Here is a 19,313-nt window from a genome sequence, read left to right as displayed (position 1 = left end):
CCACTGTATGTTAACCAGTTGCAATAGCGTCTGCTAAAAACACATTTAATCCTAAATACCACACAAGCTGAAATATACACATAGTAAATCAGAGAGCTTCTCCCTTACTGAATGGCTTTAAAATGATTGACTGCGGTTTCACTAATAACCTGTATCTGCCTGAAAAGAATGGACTACTGCTGAGCTGTCATTTTTAGCCAACCCATAGTGCTCTGGGAATCCTGCCATGTAATAAAAAAAAAAGGGACTCGAAGCAATCATAAATTTATTGAAAGCCTCATTTCCACTGCAGAGGTGTACGCAAAAAGAAAAGATCCACCACCACATATCTATCCAGAGAGAAGGGAAGCACACATTCTGCAGAGAGGTTGCATTTGTGAACAGAGATCTTTTTTCCACCTCTGTCTTGTGTTTTAGTGTTACTGCAGTTAGAAAAAAAAAAATCCTGCATGTTTATAATTAATGGAAGACCACAGAACCTTGGACTTTGGTTGGACAACAAGAGTAGCTCTTCCATCAATTGTGTGTCACACAATATGATAAAGCCCTTTATTCTCAAGCACTTAGGCCATCAAATAGTCATTCAATGAATAAGAGTTTGCAGCACAGTACCAAAGAATGACAACCCCCCTTTGACAAGGAAAGCCCATTTTAAATAAAACATGTGTAATTATTTTAAGAAGAAAGGAATCCAAGTATGAATAAACAAGTGTTTCTGAAGAAACACTCATCTTTAAACATATCTGGCAGGAATCTTAGTTGTGAAATAAAAAAAAACACACATTTCCAGGGGTTATTGTCACAAGTAAATAAAATCCATCCAGTATTTCGAATATGTAATGTAAAAACAAGGAAACAAATAAGTTGTGCTGCTAAATACAGTTGCTACAAATGAAACAAATGTCAGCACAAAGGTAGTTTAGGTGTATCAAGACTTACCTTACTAACCCATACAGCACAGACACAAATTTATTATAAGGAACAAAAGTGACAACACCATCCTTTTTTGTGGCTACCTAGTGATATCCACTGATACCGATTTATCTGGCTTGCATTGGTGACTATAATCCGCAAAATGCTGATTATATGATTTGTATGCAAATGCCTTTAGAATAACCAACATTATGCAGTACAACAGCCTATTTAAGGAGCATTTGCTAGATTTCAAAGTTATATAGAAATAAAATAATATGCTTAGAGGGCTATAAAATAAAACAAATCTAATTCCAGTATAGTGACCCATAAATGTGTTGTAGGTCAGGAGACTGTACAATCAGAACGTAACTCTTGTGACCAGGTTCACTTGTCAAGAGGCAGATATATTTCAAAGAGGCTTACCTAACAAATAAATTAGATAACATCTATAAAGCCACAGGATAAACTCAGCAACAGGTTTTAGAAACAGGTTTTAGAAACAAACGACTGATGAAAAAACTAAATTCTACAGAAGTGTCACCATTAACAAACTTTATTTCACTGTAATGAGTCGCTGTAATGATTCTTGAAGAGAAAAAGTCAGAAGTGAAATGCTAGACAGTCACGTAGCTGTTGAATTTCCAGGAAGAGTATGATTTCGTTCCCCAAGAAAAGAGCAGTCTACAATTTAGTCTGAATTCACCAACATCACTTGGGTAGTCTTGAGAGAGCAGATGAAGACTTTTCACCCAAACAGCATGTAGGAACATGTGATTGTTTCATAAGATGAACACTAAGTTTTCACCATATCCAAATTCAGTCGGAGCTTTGTGGATTATGTTAACTACATCGCAGGTTTAGGGGGTTTTACAAAAACCAGCCATGAACCTTTAATATCTCCTGTGGCCTCACTCCAAGCATGGCTGGAATGCAAAGGTGACTTAATAGAAAGGTAACCATTGGTGGGAAATCTTAGAAAATAAAAAGCAGAGCTGGGCTCAAGTCTCTAATTAGGAATCAGACGTAAGATCAACTCTTGTACTTTCCTTTCTTCACTTGAAGTTGGCCCGTTGCCTCAAGATATTTGTTGATGATTTCTTCTTGCACACTGGCTAAGCAAGGCTGGTACTTCTTGTACTCCATAGTGTATTCACCCTTCCCCTAAACAAAGAAACAAATACATGAGCACAACACAAAAAAATGCATTTTCTTTAGTTGATTTGTTATGACTAAAAGTTAGAAACGTATATTAAATGCTTAGAGTCTATAAAACAGAACGGGACGGGATGACCAGGTTTAAATTCATATCCCAAATTCAACTCAAACCATCAGGGAATTCATCCCCTCAACCAATCCCACTGCCTTTAAGCAACTCTGCCTAAAAACTTCTTCCATTGAACATGGACATTCTGTTTCAAATAAGCTACCATGACAAAGGGGTATTGCAAACTGCATACAAATCTTCAATTTTCAGTAGAAGAGAGGAATCTTGTTAGAAGCCATTAACTCTTTGGTATTGGGTTCCAAAACCTTACACAAAATGTTCCTGCAGTACTCAAACTTTTGCTGGAGATACCTACAGTATTGAGGGTGGTTACTAAATATTGTTTGAAACAGGACCTCGACTGTGGAACGCGTTACCAACTAACATCCGAATGGAAGAAAGTCATCGGGCCTTCAGAAATAAACTCAAGACCCACCTCTTCTGAAGGCTAAGGAAGAAAATGTATAAAAAGAGTGGTACTAATGCGCTACCAAATAAAACCAAAATAGGAAAAAACCCAGCAAAAAACAACAAATGATAAAAGCTGCGTATCAAAAAAAGTGAACCAAAGATAATAGTGAATTGAGTATAGATAGCGCTGATTATCAACTAGTGCAAGGTGAGTACAAAGGAAATAAAAATATATAAAAATATTTAAAAATATTCAATAGTGTGAATTATAAATGTAGGAAACAACAACACTATGTCAATATTGCCTATCTACATGAGAGTGAGTCCGTAATGGGTTAACTAGACTGAACCCATGTGCAGCCCTGCAGGAAAATCAGCTGATATCTCCTTCTCACTGCTTCAGAATAGATAGGATAGATCCTCCCAAAGATTCCAGCCAGAAACTCCACATGTAGGTAAAAAGAGAAGAACAAGAGGACAAGCCTCCTAGTGCAATATTGTTGGTAACAAGGAAGGGAGACAAGGACTACACCGACGGTGTGTGAACTCACAAATCCGCCGATTAACACAGGCTCTGAATCTGGTTGCCGCTCAGTGTGATGGTCTCCTCACTCGGATCGTGTCCCGTCACATAGGCTCCTCCCCCACGCGTATCGTCACGTGACTTATCCACGCGAGCAGCCCATGATTAAGTCACGTGACGAGTGACGATACGCGTGGGGGAGGAGCCTATGTGACGGGACACGATCCCAGTGAGGAGACCATCACACTGAGCGGCAACCAGATTCAGAGCCTGTGTTAATCGGCGGATTTGTGAGTTCACACACCGTCGGTGTAGTCCTTGTCTCCCTTCCTTGTTACCAACAATATTGCACTAGGAGGCTTGTCCTCTTGTTCTTCTCTTTTTACCTACATGTGGAGTTTCTGGCTGGAATCTTTGGGAGGATCTATCCTATCTATTCTGAAGCAGTGAGAAGGAGATATCAGCTGATTTTCCTGCAGGGCTGCACATGGGTTCAGTCTAGTTAACCCATTATGGACTCACTCTCATGTAGATAGGCAATATTGACATAGTGTTGTTGTTTCCTACATTTATAATTCACACTATTGAATATTTTTAAATATTTTTATATATTTTTATTTCCTTTGTACTCACCTTGCACTAGTTGATAATCAGCGCTATCTATACTCAATTCACTAAGAAAATGGATACCAAGCGCCTTGAGGTGATTCAGTTTGCATTTGGAGCGCTATACAAATTATTCACTCACTCAGTCCAGTCATACAAGAGTTTTGGGATAAAATCCATGACCAACTTCCAACTGACCATTGCGAAAGCCTGCATTGCACTATACTGCAGACTTCTACCCCTGTTTGGTTTGTGGATAAGCAAGGTCAATGAAATTAGAACTATGGAGGGTTTTATGGCAAAGAGTGTACCACACTGAAGAACTATTCCTTAAAACCTGATTCTATTGCTCAGTCTTCCAAACCACTCCCAGGATACAGTGCCCTTAGTGCGATGCAGGGACTGGTTGGACGCACTCTCTAAAAGGACCTCACTCCCTCACCTAGTCTTGTCTTTGCTTGCTAAGTTTCCTGCACTGTCTTCTCCTTCCTTTGCTTCCCTGTGGCGTTCGAGGGCCTTCTTCTATGTCGGGATACATATAGTCCATGTCCCAAGAATTCTACATGGCTCTATGTTCAGACGTGTCTTTAAATGAGGACCGAGTTCTCAACCTTTATTTACCAATGAGGTTATTTCCAGTTCCAGTAATGCCTCAATTATACGATACTCCTCCCTCCATGTTAATTGTTTATCTGACATTTCCCCCTCTATCTAACCGTCCTGTTGCTAAGGGCCACATGGTGGGGATGATGTCGATCCTGTTAGTTTGGTACTTGGTATGTTAGCTATTATAGGCTGTATCTCCCTGGGAGTCCGAGTTGTGGTGATCTTTACCTATTTGTGTAGCCTCACTATGTACCCGACAACCCTGCTCTCTGGTTTGTGTTACGAGTCTGAATTTTAAAGAATTAAAAAACAAAAAAAAACAGACGCATACAACACAACACAGAAATCACTTTCTACAGATTTTCTGCTGGATTTCAAAGATATCTACCAAATTCTTAGAATCTATAAAATAGAGCAAATATACACCTAATGGACTTACACAAAAAAGCAAGTCAAAGAGCCAAGATCATGTACAAAGGGCAAATTCCCATTAAAAACTAAGGGCCAGATCCACATACAAATAGATCGGCGCAGCGTATCAGAGATACACTATGCCACCGTAACCTTACCTGGCGTATTTTCGAATCCTCAGCGAGTTCGCGCCTTAAGTTAAGGAGGCGTAGTGTATTTCTGGCGGCGGATTTCAAATTGGGCGGGTTGGGGGCGGGTTTCATTTAAATGAAGCGTGTCCCCGCGCCGAATGAACTGCGCATGCGTCGGTCCGAAATTTCCCGCCGCGCATTGCGCTAAATGACGTCGCTAGGACGTCATTTTTTTAACTTAGACGTGAGTTACGTCCATCCCGATTCACGGACGACTTACGCAAAAAAAAAAAAAAATCAAATTTCGAGGCGGGAACGACGGCCATACTTAACATGGCAAGTCTATCTATACGCCGCAAAATACCAGCTTTAACTATACGCCGAAAAAAGCCGACTACAGACGACGTTAGAAAATGCGACGGGCGCGCGTACGTTCGTGGATCGCCGTAAATCGCTAATTTGCATACCCGACGCGGAAAACGACGCAAACTCCACCCAGCGGGCGCCGAAGTATTGCATCTAAGATCCGAAAGCGTACGAAGCCGTACGCCTGTCGGATCTTACCCAGATGCCGTTGTATCTTGGTTTGAGGATTCAAACTAAAGATACGACGCTGGAAATTTGAAAGTACGCCAGCGTATCAGTAGATACGCCGTCGTACTTGCTCTGTGGATCTACCCCTAAAATTCTGTCACTTGGGTATGAGGGAGGCAACGTTGGGTTTAAGTTTATTATTATAGCCTATAAGGAAGCTGATGCATAGGACATTTGGAGGGCTGATACAGTAATGCTGCAGGTACGCTTCTGAAGATTTTGGTGCATACTGTACAGCGCCTTATTAGAATTGCCACACACGTGGAAATAAAATTATTGGACACAGGTCTGATCATTTACATGATCTTGATTAAAAACAATTATTTTACACAACAAAGTAAACAATTTAAATCATATTTCCTTTTAACCACTTCAATACCGGGCTTTAAAACCCACCTCCTTCCCGGGCCTATTCTGGCACTTCTTTCCTACATGTACAAATCCTCATTCTTTTGCTAGAAAATTACTCAGAACCCCCAAACATTATATATGTTTTTTTTAGCAGACACCCTAGGGAATAAAATGGCGGTCATTGCAACTTTTTATCTTGCACCGTATTTGCGCAATAATTTTTTAAACGGCTTTTTTTTGTAAAAAAAACGGTTTCATAAATTAAAAAATAACAAAACAGTAACGTTAGCCCAATTTTTTGGTAAAATATGAAAGATGATGTTACGTCGAGTAACTAGATACCTAACATGTCACGCTTTAAAATTGCGTACACTCATGGAATGGCGCCAAACTTCGTTACTTAAAAATCTCCATAGGCGACACTTTAAAATTTTTACAGGTTGCCAGTTTAGAGTTACAGAGGAGGTCTAGTGCTAGAATTGTTGCACACGCTCTAACGCACGCGGCGACACCTCACATGTGTGGTTTGAACGATGTTTACATACGTGGGCGGGACTTACGTGTGCGTACGCTTCTGAGCGCGAGCTACCGGGGACAGGGGCATTTTAATTTTTTTATTATTATTTTTTCTTTTTTATTTTACTTATTTCTTTATTTTTTACACTTTTTTTTACACTTTTTTTTTTTTCAATCGCTTTTATTCCTATTACAAGGAATGTAAACATCCCTTGTAATAGGAATGTGCATGACAGGTCCTCTTTAAGGAGAGATGCAGGGTCAATAAGACCCCACATCTCTCCTGCAGGCTGGAAAGAATGAGATCGTGAAAAAAAATTCACAGATCTCATTCAAACTAGCCGCAATTGCGGTTTGTTTACTTACGGGGACCCGGGCGTGACGTTATCACATCGCGCCCGGGCCTCCGACGGTCATAGAGATGACTGGTGACCAGATGGTCACCAGTCTTCTCTATGGCAAACATCCGGCGGACGGCGATCATCTCTCCGGGCCCCCGGTGGGACGGGAGAGCCCGGAGAAGCACCGGATGGCGGCGGGAGGGGGGGGATGTCCCCTCCCGCCGCCTGTAAGAACGATCTAGCGGCGGAACCGCCGCTATGATCGTTCTTACGGTGCGCAGGATCGCCGCCGCTAAAAAATGATATCTCAATGATGCCTCCGGGTGCAGGCATCATTGAGATATCCCCCCCGCAAAGCCCATCACGTCATATGACGTCCACCCAGGATAACAGATCCCCGTTTTGGACGTCATATGACGGCGTGCGGGTGTCAAGTGGTTAATATAATTCATCGTTTATTAAATTGCACTGTCAATTCAGTGCAACTGATTTTTGAGAAAGGATTCTTTCAATGAAACCATCATTGGACTGAATGATCATATTGTAACATGTATGCACAGTATTTATTGTCTTAATAAGCGTACCTTAACTGTTGTTACATGGGGCAATAGATCAGAAAGGAATTTGACAATCGAATACTGGAACACCCAACAGCTTTCTACATTTATATTAGAAATCTAGATATACTGGACTGGTCTGGTCAATTACAAATTCTTTCACATCACTTGGCGTGAAGCAAATACATGGTAGAGAGATGTGTATTATCTCCCCAAATGGTTGGCAATAATTACATATATTATTCATGAGATTAAGCCCAGGTTCACATTGGTACGATTTGAAATGTCAAATCGGGCAGCATTTGCCGGCAATGACACTGTCCTAATTAGTGCAACGCCGAATCTGCAGCGCTGCACCGATTTTTAAAAAGTCGTTTCTGTACTACTTTTTGCGATTCCGGGCTGCAATTTACATTGACATCTGTGCAGAAACCTGCACAGATGTCTCTGGAATTGCGGCCAAAATCGGGACAGACAAGCGGGAGTAAAATTGTTCAGCTGAACTCACTCGGCTTCATTCCCGCAGCTCAGTGTGAACCTGGGCTTATCGTGTAAAATACTTATTAAGATAAATGCATCGACTTCTTACATCTACACTATTGTACAATAACACATGTATTTGTTAATATAAAATTGTTAATATTGCCTGTGATCTCCCTGTAGCTTATCTATTCCCTATTACTGGTTTACAATGCCTTGTTCTGCTTTCTCGCTTTCTCATATCAGAGGTTCCAGGAGGGAGTACAGCGAGAAGCACAGTAGTAGCATCATCAATTCTCACTCCAAATATTCTAAAATGAACCCAGGGTAGCAGTGTCTTAGATCTCACACTGTAGATACACAGCTATAAGGTTGTAGGTGCACAAATGCCTTGGCATCCTTACATACCAGAAAGTGCACTGCTTTTTTACAGGAGGAATTCAAAAAGGTAAATCTTTCAAGGTAATGCTTAGGCACAACTATATGTTCCCTATAAAAAAAAAAAACATTGCTTTGAGGTTAGGTCAACTTTCATAATAGATAAAAATCTCAATATCCCAATTCTGAGCAAACAATACATATAAAACAAGTTATAAACAAACCTCTGTACATGATCGGAGTTCAGTTGCATATCCAAACATATCATTCAGTGGAACCTTCAAAAACAGAACAAGACAAATCACTGCATCACGTAATTCACAATATTCATATTTAATTCTAAAGGTGCTTACAGACATACATTTTTTTTTTTTAAAGAAAGGTCGTTTTAGAAACAAGCACGCATGTTTGCCCACCAATGGAGAGGGGCAATGTTCAGTTTGTATTGTAGTCAAACAGCAAATTGTCTTTGATTACTTAGCTCAGCTTTAAAGAGGAAGTAAACCCTCCAAACAAAATGGGAAAAATACAAACCCTGCAAGACAAAGGCATAATCGGCTAGTATGCAAAGCATACTAGCCGATTATGTATTACTTACCTTCAGATTGAAGCCCCCGCAGTGGTCCACGTCCCCCCCTCCAGTCGCCCACATGTTGCCGTGGAGTGAATTCTGGGTATCGCGTCGCTGGTGCTGTGATTAGCCGGAGTCGCGATGACTTCAATCTCGCGCATGCGCCCGGGAACGCCACAGTACAACTGAAGCAACGGCACATAGTGTCGTTGCCTCAGTTGGCTCAAGTGTGCATATGCCGCATGACGTCGGCACATGCAAATACAGGGATATTTCCTAAACTGTGCAGGTTTAGGAGATATCCAGTGCAGCTACAGGCAAGCACTTTAAATATTGCTGTCTGGGTTTGTACAGTGAGGAAAAAAGTATTTGACCCCCGATTTTGTACATTTGCCCACTAACAAAGAAATGATCAGTCTATAATTTAACGGTAGGTTTATTTTAACAGCGAGAGACAAAAAAACTGAAAAAAATCCAGAAAAACGCATTTCAAAAAAGTTATAAATTGATGTGCATTTTAATAAGTGAAATAAGTATTTGACCCCTTCCCGAAACATGACTTAGTACCTGGTGGCAATCCCTTGTTGGCGATCACAGATGTCCGACGTTTCTTGTAGTTGGCCACAGGGTTTGCACACATCTTGGGGCTCTATTGCTTTGTACAGTGATATCAAACACTGAACAGAGCTAAGGCGTTATTGGCACAAAGTAGACTTCATCATTGTGCTTCTTCTCCTTACTTTGCAGTAATTAGCTGAGCAAGATCCTGGAGCAACAGGATTTGCTTATCTGAAGGTAGTCTGAATGGAGATAACACACTAAGCTATCTGGCAGGGCTCCCTACATAACAAGTCTGGCTGAAGAAAACTAGTGAGAATGATTAGTCCGTTTATTGCTGTGTGTTCCATTGAGATTTCCCTCAACCGTCTGTCCTGTAGATGCAAAAGGAAATTAGAAGAAAAGTCTCCAAAGTAGGAAACCTCCCTCAAATAGTTGTCATTTGAAGTCCACATTGGAAGATTTCCCATCACCTCCCAATAGAGTCAACTAACATTTTGGATTTAAGATCACTTTCTGCCCCAGTGACAGTTGTCGCTAGAACAATTCCAGAGGGTAAATCTTCCCAGTGGAGCACAAATAGCAATAAACATGACCAAGGTTGTACATCCCTGTCCATGAATTTTAAACTGAAAAAAAAAACAAAAAAGTTGTTATGAATACAGTTCTAGCTCAGAAGCTGTGAGATAAAGCCACGTGTACTTACATTAGCATGGATAGTGCAGTAGTCATCTGATCCATCTTGACCCAGAATAATACCATGCCTGCGGTTAAGACCTGCAATGACTGCTCCCTGGAATTCATGTGGTGCTACAACTTCCACAGACATTATTGGTTCCAGGATGACCACAGTTGCATTCTCCAAAGCTGGGGCAAAAAAGAAAGAGAACACGTTTTAGATCGAAAATTATAAACTATAGTAAACCTGTTAAATCAGAATACTAAAGGTCTTCTACTTATGAGGTCTCACTCACACTGGCTATTTTAGGTCCAACAGTTTATTCCTGCAACTGAAATCACAAGTGATTCCTGACGGCTGCCACAGTTGGCCTGTACCAAAAGAAAAACAACAAAAAAAAAATATCTGTCCCACACTCTTATCAATTTATTCACGAGACACCTAGTAGGTGATCGGTCTCCCGACCCCATAGGTATCTATGGGGTGCTACTGTGCATATACCGATATCAGGTGAAGAAGCCAGTACCAAGATTGTAAACAACGGGGTAGACTTCTGTGGCAACAGCCCAGAAAATATGGCGTTTTATTTGGGTGGCGTGCCATTTCAGCTCAAGGGGTAGGGACAAAGCACCATGTATTAAAATAATTGCCATTTTGGATTAATAAATATGTTTTTCACTTTTTTTTTATGCTTTTATAACATATTAGCACTGCTAATCGCCTGCAGCCACTGTCTGTCTGGATGAATATTACATTAACATGTCATTGCTTATTGACATGTCAGTAATTGGGTTTACAAACACTTCATAGGGAGGTACTTGGTGAGCACCCCCAAATCCTAGGGCCGAGGAAGTGTTTACATCACTTTGTGCTGTGCCAAGATAAAATCAGTATGACATTAAACTAAAAGCTGGGCACAGCACTACCAGAAATATCACAGACACCATTAGCATAATGCCGCATACACACATCTGGAATTTCCGATAAAAAAAGTCAGACGGAATGTGTATGCCCCATCAGACTTTTTCCGTCGGAAATTTCCGACGGACTTAGAAAGAGAGCACGTTCTCTTTTTTTCCCGGCTGACAAAATTTCTATCTGAAATTGCGTTCGTCTGTATGGAATTCTGACGGAGAAAAGAAAAAAAAGGCAAACTCGGAAACAATTTGACGCATGCTCGGAAGCATTGAACATTTTCTAGGCTCGTCGTAGTGTTGTACATCGCCGCATTTTTGACGGTCGGAATTTGGTGTGCGTGTGTGCATCTTTAGAAGAAGCTTCCTTCTGGGACGACAGCCATGCAGACCAATTTGATGCAGTGTGCAGCCAATGGTCTGAGCACTGACAGGCTGACCCCCCAACTTCTGCAGCAATGCTGGCAGCACTCATACGTCCATTTCCCAAAGACAGCCTCTGGATATGACACTGAGAAAGTGCACTCAACTGCTGGCTGACCATAGAGAGGCCTGTTCTGAGTAGAACCTGTCCTGTTAAACGGCTGTATGGTCTTGACCACCGTGCTACAGCTTAGTTTCAGGGTCTTGGCAATCTTCTTAAAGCCTAGACCATCTTTTTTTCAGATTCTCAGAGAGTTCTTGCTATGAGGGGCCATGTTGAACTTCCAGAGACCAGTATGAGGGAGTGAGAGCGATAACACAAAATTTAACACACTTGCTCCCCATTCACACCTGAGACCTTGTAACACTAATGAGTCACATGACACTGGGAAAGGAAAATGGCTAATTGGGCCCAATTTCACTTAGGGGTGTACTCACATTTGTTGCCAGCGGTTTGGACGAGAATGGCTGTGTGTTGAGTTATTTTGAGGGGACAGCACATTTACACTGTTATACAAGCTGTACACTCACTACTTTACATTGTAGCAAAGTGTCATTTCTTCAGTGTTGTCACATGAAAAGATATAATGAAATATTTACAAAAATGTGAGGGGTGTACTCACTTTTGTGAGATACTGTATATTTGCATCAAATATGATGAACCCTCTAGTATTGAATTATATTGTAATTGCACTGCCTGCCTTTACTTAGTAAAGTGCTGTGTAAACTGTTGTAAAAGCCCCCCCCCCCACCTGACAAGTCTGTGACCCATAACTATATTCCTATCACCAAAGCCGAATATGGCTGGGTGTGACTGAATACCGCACAGTTGCTGTGCATACAGAACCAAACAAGAGCACAGATTACATTTTCTGTCAAACATTCAGACTTTGTCAATCAGCACCGAGGAGGGAGAGGAGATGATCATGTGCCATTTGGAAGGGCCTTGCTTTTTTGGGGCTGTGAAAATGATCTGGCGGCTTTGTAATCTTGTCTACATCCCTGCGCACATTTTACCCCTTGTTGCCATTATGCATTCAACATACCACTGGCTACCTATGAGAGGGACAGACAAGATGCATGCGAAATTTCTGAGACGACTGAGAAGAAATAGCCAATAGGAACAAACATTACCTTGTTTTAGGGCTCCTTCAGCTGCTCTCATGAAGGAGAATTCACTGGAATCCACCATGTGATTAGCACCATCTTCCAGGACAAATCGTAAGCCAGAAATCCTGTGTCCAGTCAGAGGACCCTTTTCACAAGCATCGCGAAAACCCTGCAACAAACAAATTGCAGAGTGACATAAAGAACGAGCTGATAAAATATATACAAATGTGAAAATCTAAGTATTAAATTGAAAAGCAGTCCATGACCAGGCTGAATTCCCAATACACCATCTGCAGGGACATTATATGTTCTTTGTGTGGGATTTACTGCAGATGTTCCAGTTTACTCCCACAATCCATAAACTAATAAATGTCCATACAGGACTGAGATAAGTACATAAGACTGGAGCTCCTTCAGGGACAAACACTGATGTGAAAGTTAACACACATACACGCAAGTATTAGTGCCAAGTGATTTCATGTAGTGTCATCAAATGACTAAAGAAAAAAAACAAGTGTATCCCATTGAAAATTGTGCAGCAAGCGCCCCCTGGTGGTACTACCTTCACTTCTCCTAATTCTTTTGAGCTGCTTCATATCATGTTTCACAAACATCATATAGTTTAACTGAACTCTTGCTATCGGTAGGTTTAGAACTCCTCCAGAACCAAATTATTTTACAGTTGAGAAAATTGCTATTATTGTTAACATGTTTGCTTCCTAAATTGAGTCGAGGTTGTCGTTTCGTTTTTGCAGCACTCAAAGTGATTGTAAGCGATCACCTTGTAAAACAACATTTAGTTTAAAATAGAAATTAAAAGCAAAACATTTTTGTATGTGTAATTAATATATATATTTATATATATATATATATATATATATATATATATATATATATATACACATATATACACACACATATATACACACACACACACACACACACACACACACACACACACACACACATATATTATATTTCTCTTATCGTCCATGGACGGACAACAGCCTTCACAAGTCTTGACAAGTGGGTTATGTTCCTGTTCATCGGAGAGGACTCTCCGATGAACAGGAACATAACCCACTTGTGAAGACTTGTGAAGGCTGTTGTCCGTCCATGGATGACAGAGAAAAGGATTTTACGGCGAGTACAAAAAATCCTATTATTATAAATACCTTTTTTCCCTTTTTTATAAGTGATCACATTCTCTCTGTTCTCAGCTGCATAACAGCTGGGGGGAGGAAAGCAGCAGGACACTGAGCTTCCTGGTGAATGACTGCGCAGTGGGAGCGTGTCAGGACAAGTCTGATCATTGGAGGAGAGCAGGCCGAGTTCCAAGCATATCTAGAGAACTGACCATGATGTGCTCTCCTGCTTAGTGTGGTCAGTTTTTAATAGGAAAGCAGGAGGGACTGGCCGGAACATCAGGGATTTCATATAGAGGAAGCAATAAAAAGAGCACAGGATACTTTCTCATACAAGTACATGGTACAGCAGGAATATGAAGTGTTGGGGTAACAAAACGCTTTATCCATTATTGTTCACAAAAGCAATGTCTTTTTGTTCATTCCACAAATACAAAAAGAAAATGTTTCAACAGATAGACCAGTGGCCCCCAGTACTTATTCCTCAACTACATAGTCTCTGTACTTTTTTTTCCCACCTGCTTGTTTCAAGACTTTCAAAATAAAACCCAAAATAAATTCTGCTCCTTTTTTATCTTAGCCCTATTTAATGCCAAAGATCTGAAACATTTTTTTGCGATGTATAGTGCTGCTCATCATTTAAACAAGCATTGACATGTGCACACGACCTTCATTAACCTCCATAGTGCAAGGGAGCTGTTAACATGCAGAATGGGTCATAAAGAGAATCACGATTCTTTTGCTTAGAATTAAGATCACGATCCTCTCGGCGTAAAAATGTTCACATTATACAAAAAAATTTGGGCTAACTTTACTGGTTAGTTTTTAGGTGGAGGTATTCATGTAGGAGGAGGAAGGTGGAGGTGTTCATGTAGGAGGAGGAAGGTGGAGGTGTTCATGTAGGAGGAGGAAGGTGGAGGTGTTCATGTAGGAGGAGGAAGGTGGAGTTGTTCATGTAGGAGGAGGAAGGTGGAGGTGTTCATGTAGGAGGAGGAAGGTGGAGGTGTTCATGTATGAGGAGGAAGGTGGGATCTTCTCCATACATGAGGAGGAAGGTGGGATTCCTCCTTGTGTGGAGTCTGGAGAAGTCCGGAGAGGCTGGCAATGAATGGGGCCCTGTTGTGTAACTCACCGAAGTCCAGGAACTGCTTCATAGAGAGGTGTGAGGGGGAGAACTTGGAGTAGTAGTCCACCAGTCCCTGGGTGCTGCTGCTGTTGAGGGAGGCACTTCCCACGAGAGCCCTGAGCAACCTCATTGTGAGAGCGAACAGGGCTCTTCTCCTCTCCAGCTACCACATAGGCACACACTGCCTCCCTGCCATAGGCCGCACATCCCGGGCTCCCTCCGTGTCCTCTCTCCGTTTCAAGGATGCATCTTCTCCACTCACACACTTTCCTCCTGCACTATCTAATCACAGGAACACAGCCAGGGGTGTGGCTATACCAATTAACAACCATCGCCGTGTTCCTTCCCCTGGTCAATCTCGTTATCCAAAGAGGACCGTGTCTAATGCGTCTCTGTCAATCGCAGATTCTGAGAAAAGCAGAGGTAGCTGACCAATCAACAGTGTGTTTATCTATCCCTGCACCGCTGACAAGCAGTATCCACACTGGTTCCAACTACTTCAGCTACATACCAGGCTACATCCTGCTAGACCTGAAAAAATCACGGTAACCTCAAGCTGGAGATCGTGGGGGGGTGAATCGAGACTGCGATTAATATACGATTAATCGTGCAGCTCTATTGTGCACTGGGTAAACATACTTGTATCACAATGCACTTACTTTCTCCACAGCTGGTACAAACTGTTTGGGGACATTTGTTCCTACTGTTAGGTCTTCAAATTCCAATTTCGTGTTATCTTCGGGATCAAGAGGCTCAATATAACCAATGACTTTACCATACTGGCCTGCACCACCTGACTGCTTTTTATGGGTGTAGTCAAACCTGCAGGACACAAAAAAACAAAACAAAAAAAAAAAAACACAATTATGTAAAGCTAAAACTGCATAAACCAAATACTATTCACAGGTGATAGAGTATAACAAGTGGATTTAATAAAAAAAACATTTTTAAAATTTGGCTTAGGCAATCTTTAAATAACATGTTAAGGTAGATGAAAAACTACTCCTTAGTAAATTTTAGTATAGATAAGCATATGTGCGGTGCTTTAAATAAATATTCTTCCTAGTTTTTCTCTATATACATCAATAAAAAAAAAAAACATTACATCAGCAAATATTATAATATGCACCCCTTATAAGTGAATAAGTATATACAGTATACACACGACTTGTGAGACATGAAACTTTATACGTTCTTAGTGCAATTCCCTTTACACTTCTTAGATAAAAATTTTGTTAAACACTTCTTCTGGTGAAAAACAGCTTCTGTGCAGGTGTTTAAAAGATACCTGGATGATAAATAGCCTTTTTCCAAAAACACCAACTTCAAAAGTTCAAACAGAACAGAACAGATACCTCTTTATCGCAGAAGGTCAAGATGAGTCTAATGGAGAACCCCATCTCCAACCTCAGGATTGATCCTACCTTTCTGGCCACCAGCATTTCAGCAAGCCTTCATATGGCAGTGATGGCAAACCCTGGCACCCCAGATGTTTTGGAACTACATTTCCCATGATGCTCAAGTACTCTGCAATGTAGTTGAGCATCATGGGAAAATTAGTTCCAAAACTTCTGGGGTGCCAAGGTTTGCCATCACTGCCTATGGTATCTCCCTTATCGGAGCCCCTCAGGAAGAAATCACAAAAGACATCTAGTGGGTCATTTACCAAAGTTGGAGAATGCTACCATGCACAACTGAACCAGATTCTATGTGCACCAGTTTTAGAAAATCTATCCCTAGGGCAGGGCATGACAAATTTGCTTTGAATTTAGGAGCCATGTGAGTTTTGACTAATAGGGCTTCATATTTGGTGATAGAGATGGCCAACCGTTGATCTCTAAAAGGGGGGTCGCTGATAAAAGGGGACTCCAAAAAAATGGGGGGTGGGGGCGGCTTTAAGGAGGGTGCTAATATTAAGGGACTATGTACTAATGTGGAGAGGGCTAAAGGATCGTAAAGAAACCCTGATGGGGGGGAATCCTCTATGCGGCCTTTCCTAAAACTGCAAGACGCATCAGGCGGGGAATACCTATAGCTGGGACAATGTGGTTAGAGGCATACATCCCTGTCAGACACAGTCCCCCCTCCCCATACATTCCTGTCACACACTGTCCCCTCCCTTCTCGTACATTCCTCTTACACAGTGTGTCCCCCCCCCCCCCCCACCCTCCTCATACAGTGTCCTCCTCTGTTCCTGTTGGTAGGGCCCTTGGGCTGCCTCCTATCACCTGGGAAGTAGAGTTTGGCCAGGTCACTCTCAGTCATCATGCAGAACAGGGGGTCACTGTCAGCTCCTCTATGCGACCTCCTCGCTATATTCCTGGCCAGCCAATTGGAGAAGCCGCTGTCCCCAGACCACCTCCCAATTGGGGGAGAGTCAACAGGGGGTGGGAAGCTTCGGCCAAAGGAGAGGCAAGAGGCTGTCCAATCATTGCTCCACCACACAAGTAGGCATGTGATATGCAGCCATTGGAGAAGAGAAGGCAAGGAGCTCAGTGGGCGGCTGCCCGAGGCGTTGCTTGCGCCTGGCGCCACTGCCAGCGGTGGGTGGGCTGCAAGGAGCCTGAGTGTCGGGATCTGATTTCTGGTCACCGTGGCGATCTGGGCTTTTTCGAGCTCTGCCTTAGTGTCCGGTCACACAATTTTCATTAAAAGCAAGCAGCAAACACACATTACAATAGATGAATCTTCAGCATTGAAAACAGGTTAAACCACAACATCAATAACTGTCTTACAGGTACCACTCTATTCATATTCTGGCTATTAGCAACTCACATAGAGCAGACCTGCATGGATGTGATGACATCATGAGGGAAAGCTCCACCTTATGAGTTACGTCCCCATAGTGGGACTTTATCAGAGGATTTTGCATAATCAATGAGGTCCACACTGATGTGGAGACTTAACTGTCAGCTGGTGTGTTTCGTTTGGGTTTGATATGTCATATTTGTAGATAAGAAAAACATATTGTTTGTGGGAGTAGTATTAAATGTTCACACTTTTTTTCAAGAATAGCTTCTAATCACCCCATTAAACATTTGCCAGCACATCATTTATTGTGTACTGGGACACAAACGCTTACTTTATTCACTATACACTGCTGCCAGGTCCAGGTTCCTTAAACTTCCTGTTGGGGAGTGCGTGTACTGAATATCAGGCGATAGAGGAACAGCGCAGGCACCAACAGCCGTCCCTCAATTAGCTTGGAGTAAAACGACAACATCAAGGAGCAGTAGACTGTACCTTGTAAGTTAATTCTCTAGCATTTGAAATGGATATTACGGATATACAGTATGTTGTAATATCTTTAAATTGTTGCAGCTATTGAAAAAGTTAAAGGGCTGGTCCACACCACAAAAAAGCAATCCAGATCTGTTCTGCATGCTTTTTTGCATGCGTGTTTTAAATGCATTTCCAGATGCTTTTTTTCCTTTTTCAACTGTACTGGGGTCCGGTGCATTTTTTGTGCGTGTTTGATGTGTAAAATATCTGCTAAACTTGCACCGTCTAGGAGAGATTTACTTGTGATGTCACCGGCGCATGCGCTCTAAAGGAATGACATACCCACACTCCTCCCACAGAAACCATCCATCAGAGTTGTAAAGCGGCCGCGAGTCACGTAACCGGTCTGAAGACAGCTCAAAATTGGTAATTACGACGCTCATTTTTTTTTAAATAGCTTACATAGTGTGCTATGCCAGCCTCTAATAGAGGGGTTGGCATAGACATAAAATGGGTTAACAAACATTTTAAGAAAAAAAAAAAAAATGACCCCAAATCCTTATGTGTCCCTTTTACACCTGTAGGCTGGGCCCATAGGAATTAATGGAAGACAGGACAGAGTCTCTAGAATAAAATTTCCAAAAGCAGTCTTTGTGCAATGTATTCCCTTTATAGTGATAAAGTGCTATTTAAATTGCACAAAGGCTGCTTTTGCCTTTGGAACTTTTATTTTAGAGACAGTTTTTTAAAAGTGTATTGCAGTACAATGACAATCGTGTTTTTTACATAGGTTGTACGTCATGGGTGATGTGGTATTTTGTTTATGATTTGGTGCAATGTAAGAGGAAGGTGTATTGTAGTTCAGCTATGCAACAACTTTTTAGCACCTTATTTTCATAGATTACGTGTAGTCCCAACAAAGGGGCCTTGATCGAGACTCATTGATATTGTTTCTTCAAAGGAGGGGAAGATGTATTGTAGTACAATTAACGTTTTTTCAGCATTTGGTACATTTTTTGGGATACGTTTGATATTCTTATCTGATATCTAATGAATTTATTTTCTTAATCTAGTTTTTAGAAAGAGGGAGGTGTATTATAGTACGCCCATAGCGCCACACATAACATTTTTGCATGTTTTAGCCACTCAAGTGGTAGGTGTGGCTTTGTTAGGTGATTTTTTTTTTTTTTGATTTTTGATATGCTTTGTAGCACAGGAATTTCACTTACCTGTACATCATTGAATGTAGAATGAAGAGATTAGCAGCAGCAGTAGTTTAGACACAGTGAGCAGTTTTATCAGATTGTGGGATCTTTTTGTAAAGGTGGTCATAGATGGATCAAAATTTGGCTGTTTCAGTAGGGACCAGACACATTTCGATCCATTTGTGCCCACTACAGATGAACAGAAGTCGATCTACTGGTTGACTGCCATTCAACAGCCCTGTGCAATAAAAGCCACTCGATCAGCGGCTGCAGTGC

At 41.5% G+C, this 19,313-nt stretch overlaps 1 protein-coding gene across 1 annotated transcript in view; it reads right to left on the bottom strand.

Moving 5' to 3' along the window:
• Positions 1–952: 952 nt before the first annotated feature.
• GFM1 (G elongation factor mitochondrial 1) overlaps positions 953–19,313 on the bottom strand; it is a 61,664-nt gene continuing 43,303 nt past the window's right edge. The window contains exons 14-18 of the mRNA XM_040349257.1: positions 15,270–15,432; positions 12,364–12,508; positions 9,920–10,080; positions 8,309–8,362; positions 953–2,076 (exon numbers count right to left, since the gene is read on the bottom strand). Of these exons, the coding sequence (XP_040205191.1) occupies positions 1,945–2,076; positions 8,309–8,362; positions 9,920–10,080; positions 12,364–12,508; positions 15,270–15,432 (655 nt within the window). The 3' untranslated portion in view covers positions 953–1,944. The remainder of the gene's footprint in view (positions 2,077–8,308; positions 8,363–9,919; positions 10,081–12,363; positions 12,509–15,269; positions 15,433–19,313) is intronic.

The sequence above is a fragment of the Rana temporaria genome, chromosome 4 (genome assembly GCF_905171775.1).
Source record: "Rana temporaria chromosome 4, aRanTem1.1, whole genome shotgun sequence".
Classification (NCBI taxonomy): Eukaryota; Metazoa; Chordata; class Amphibia; order Anura; family Ranidae; genus Rana; species Rana temporaria.
This window is presented reverse-complemented; position numbering and strand designations above follow the sequence as displayed.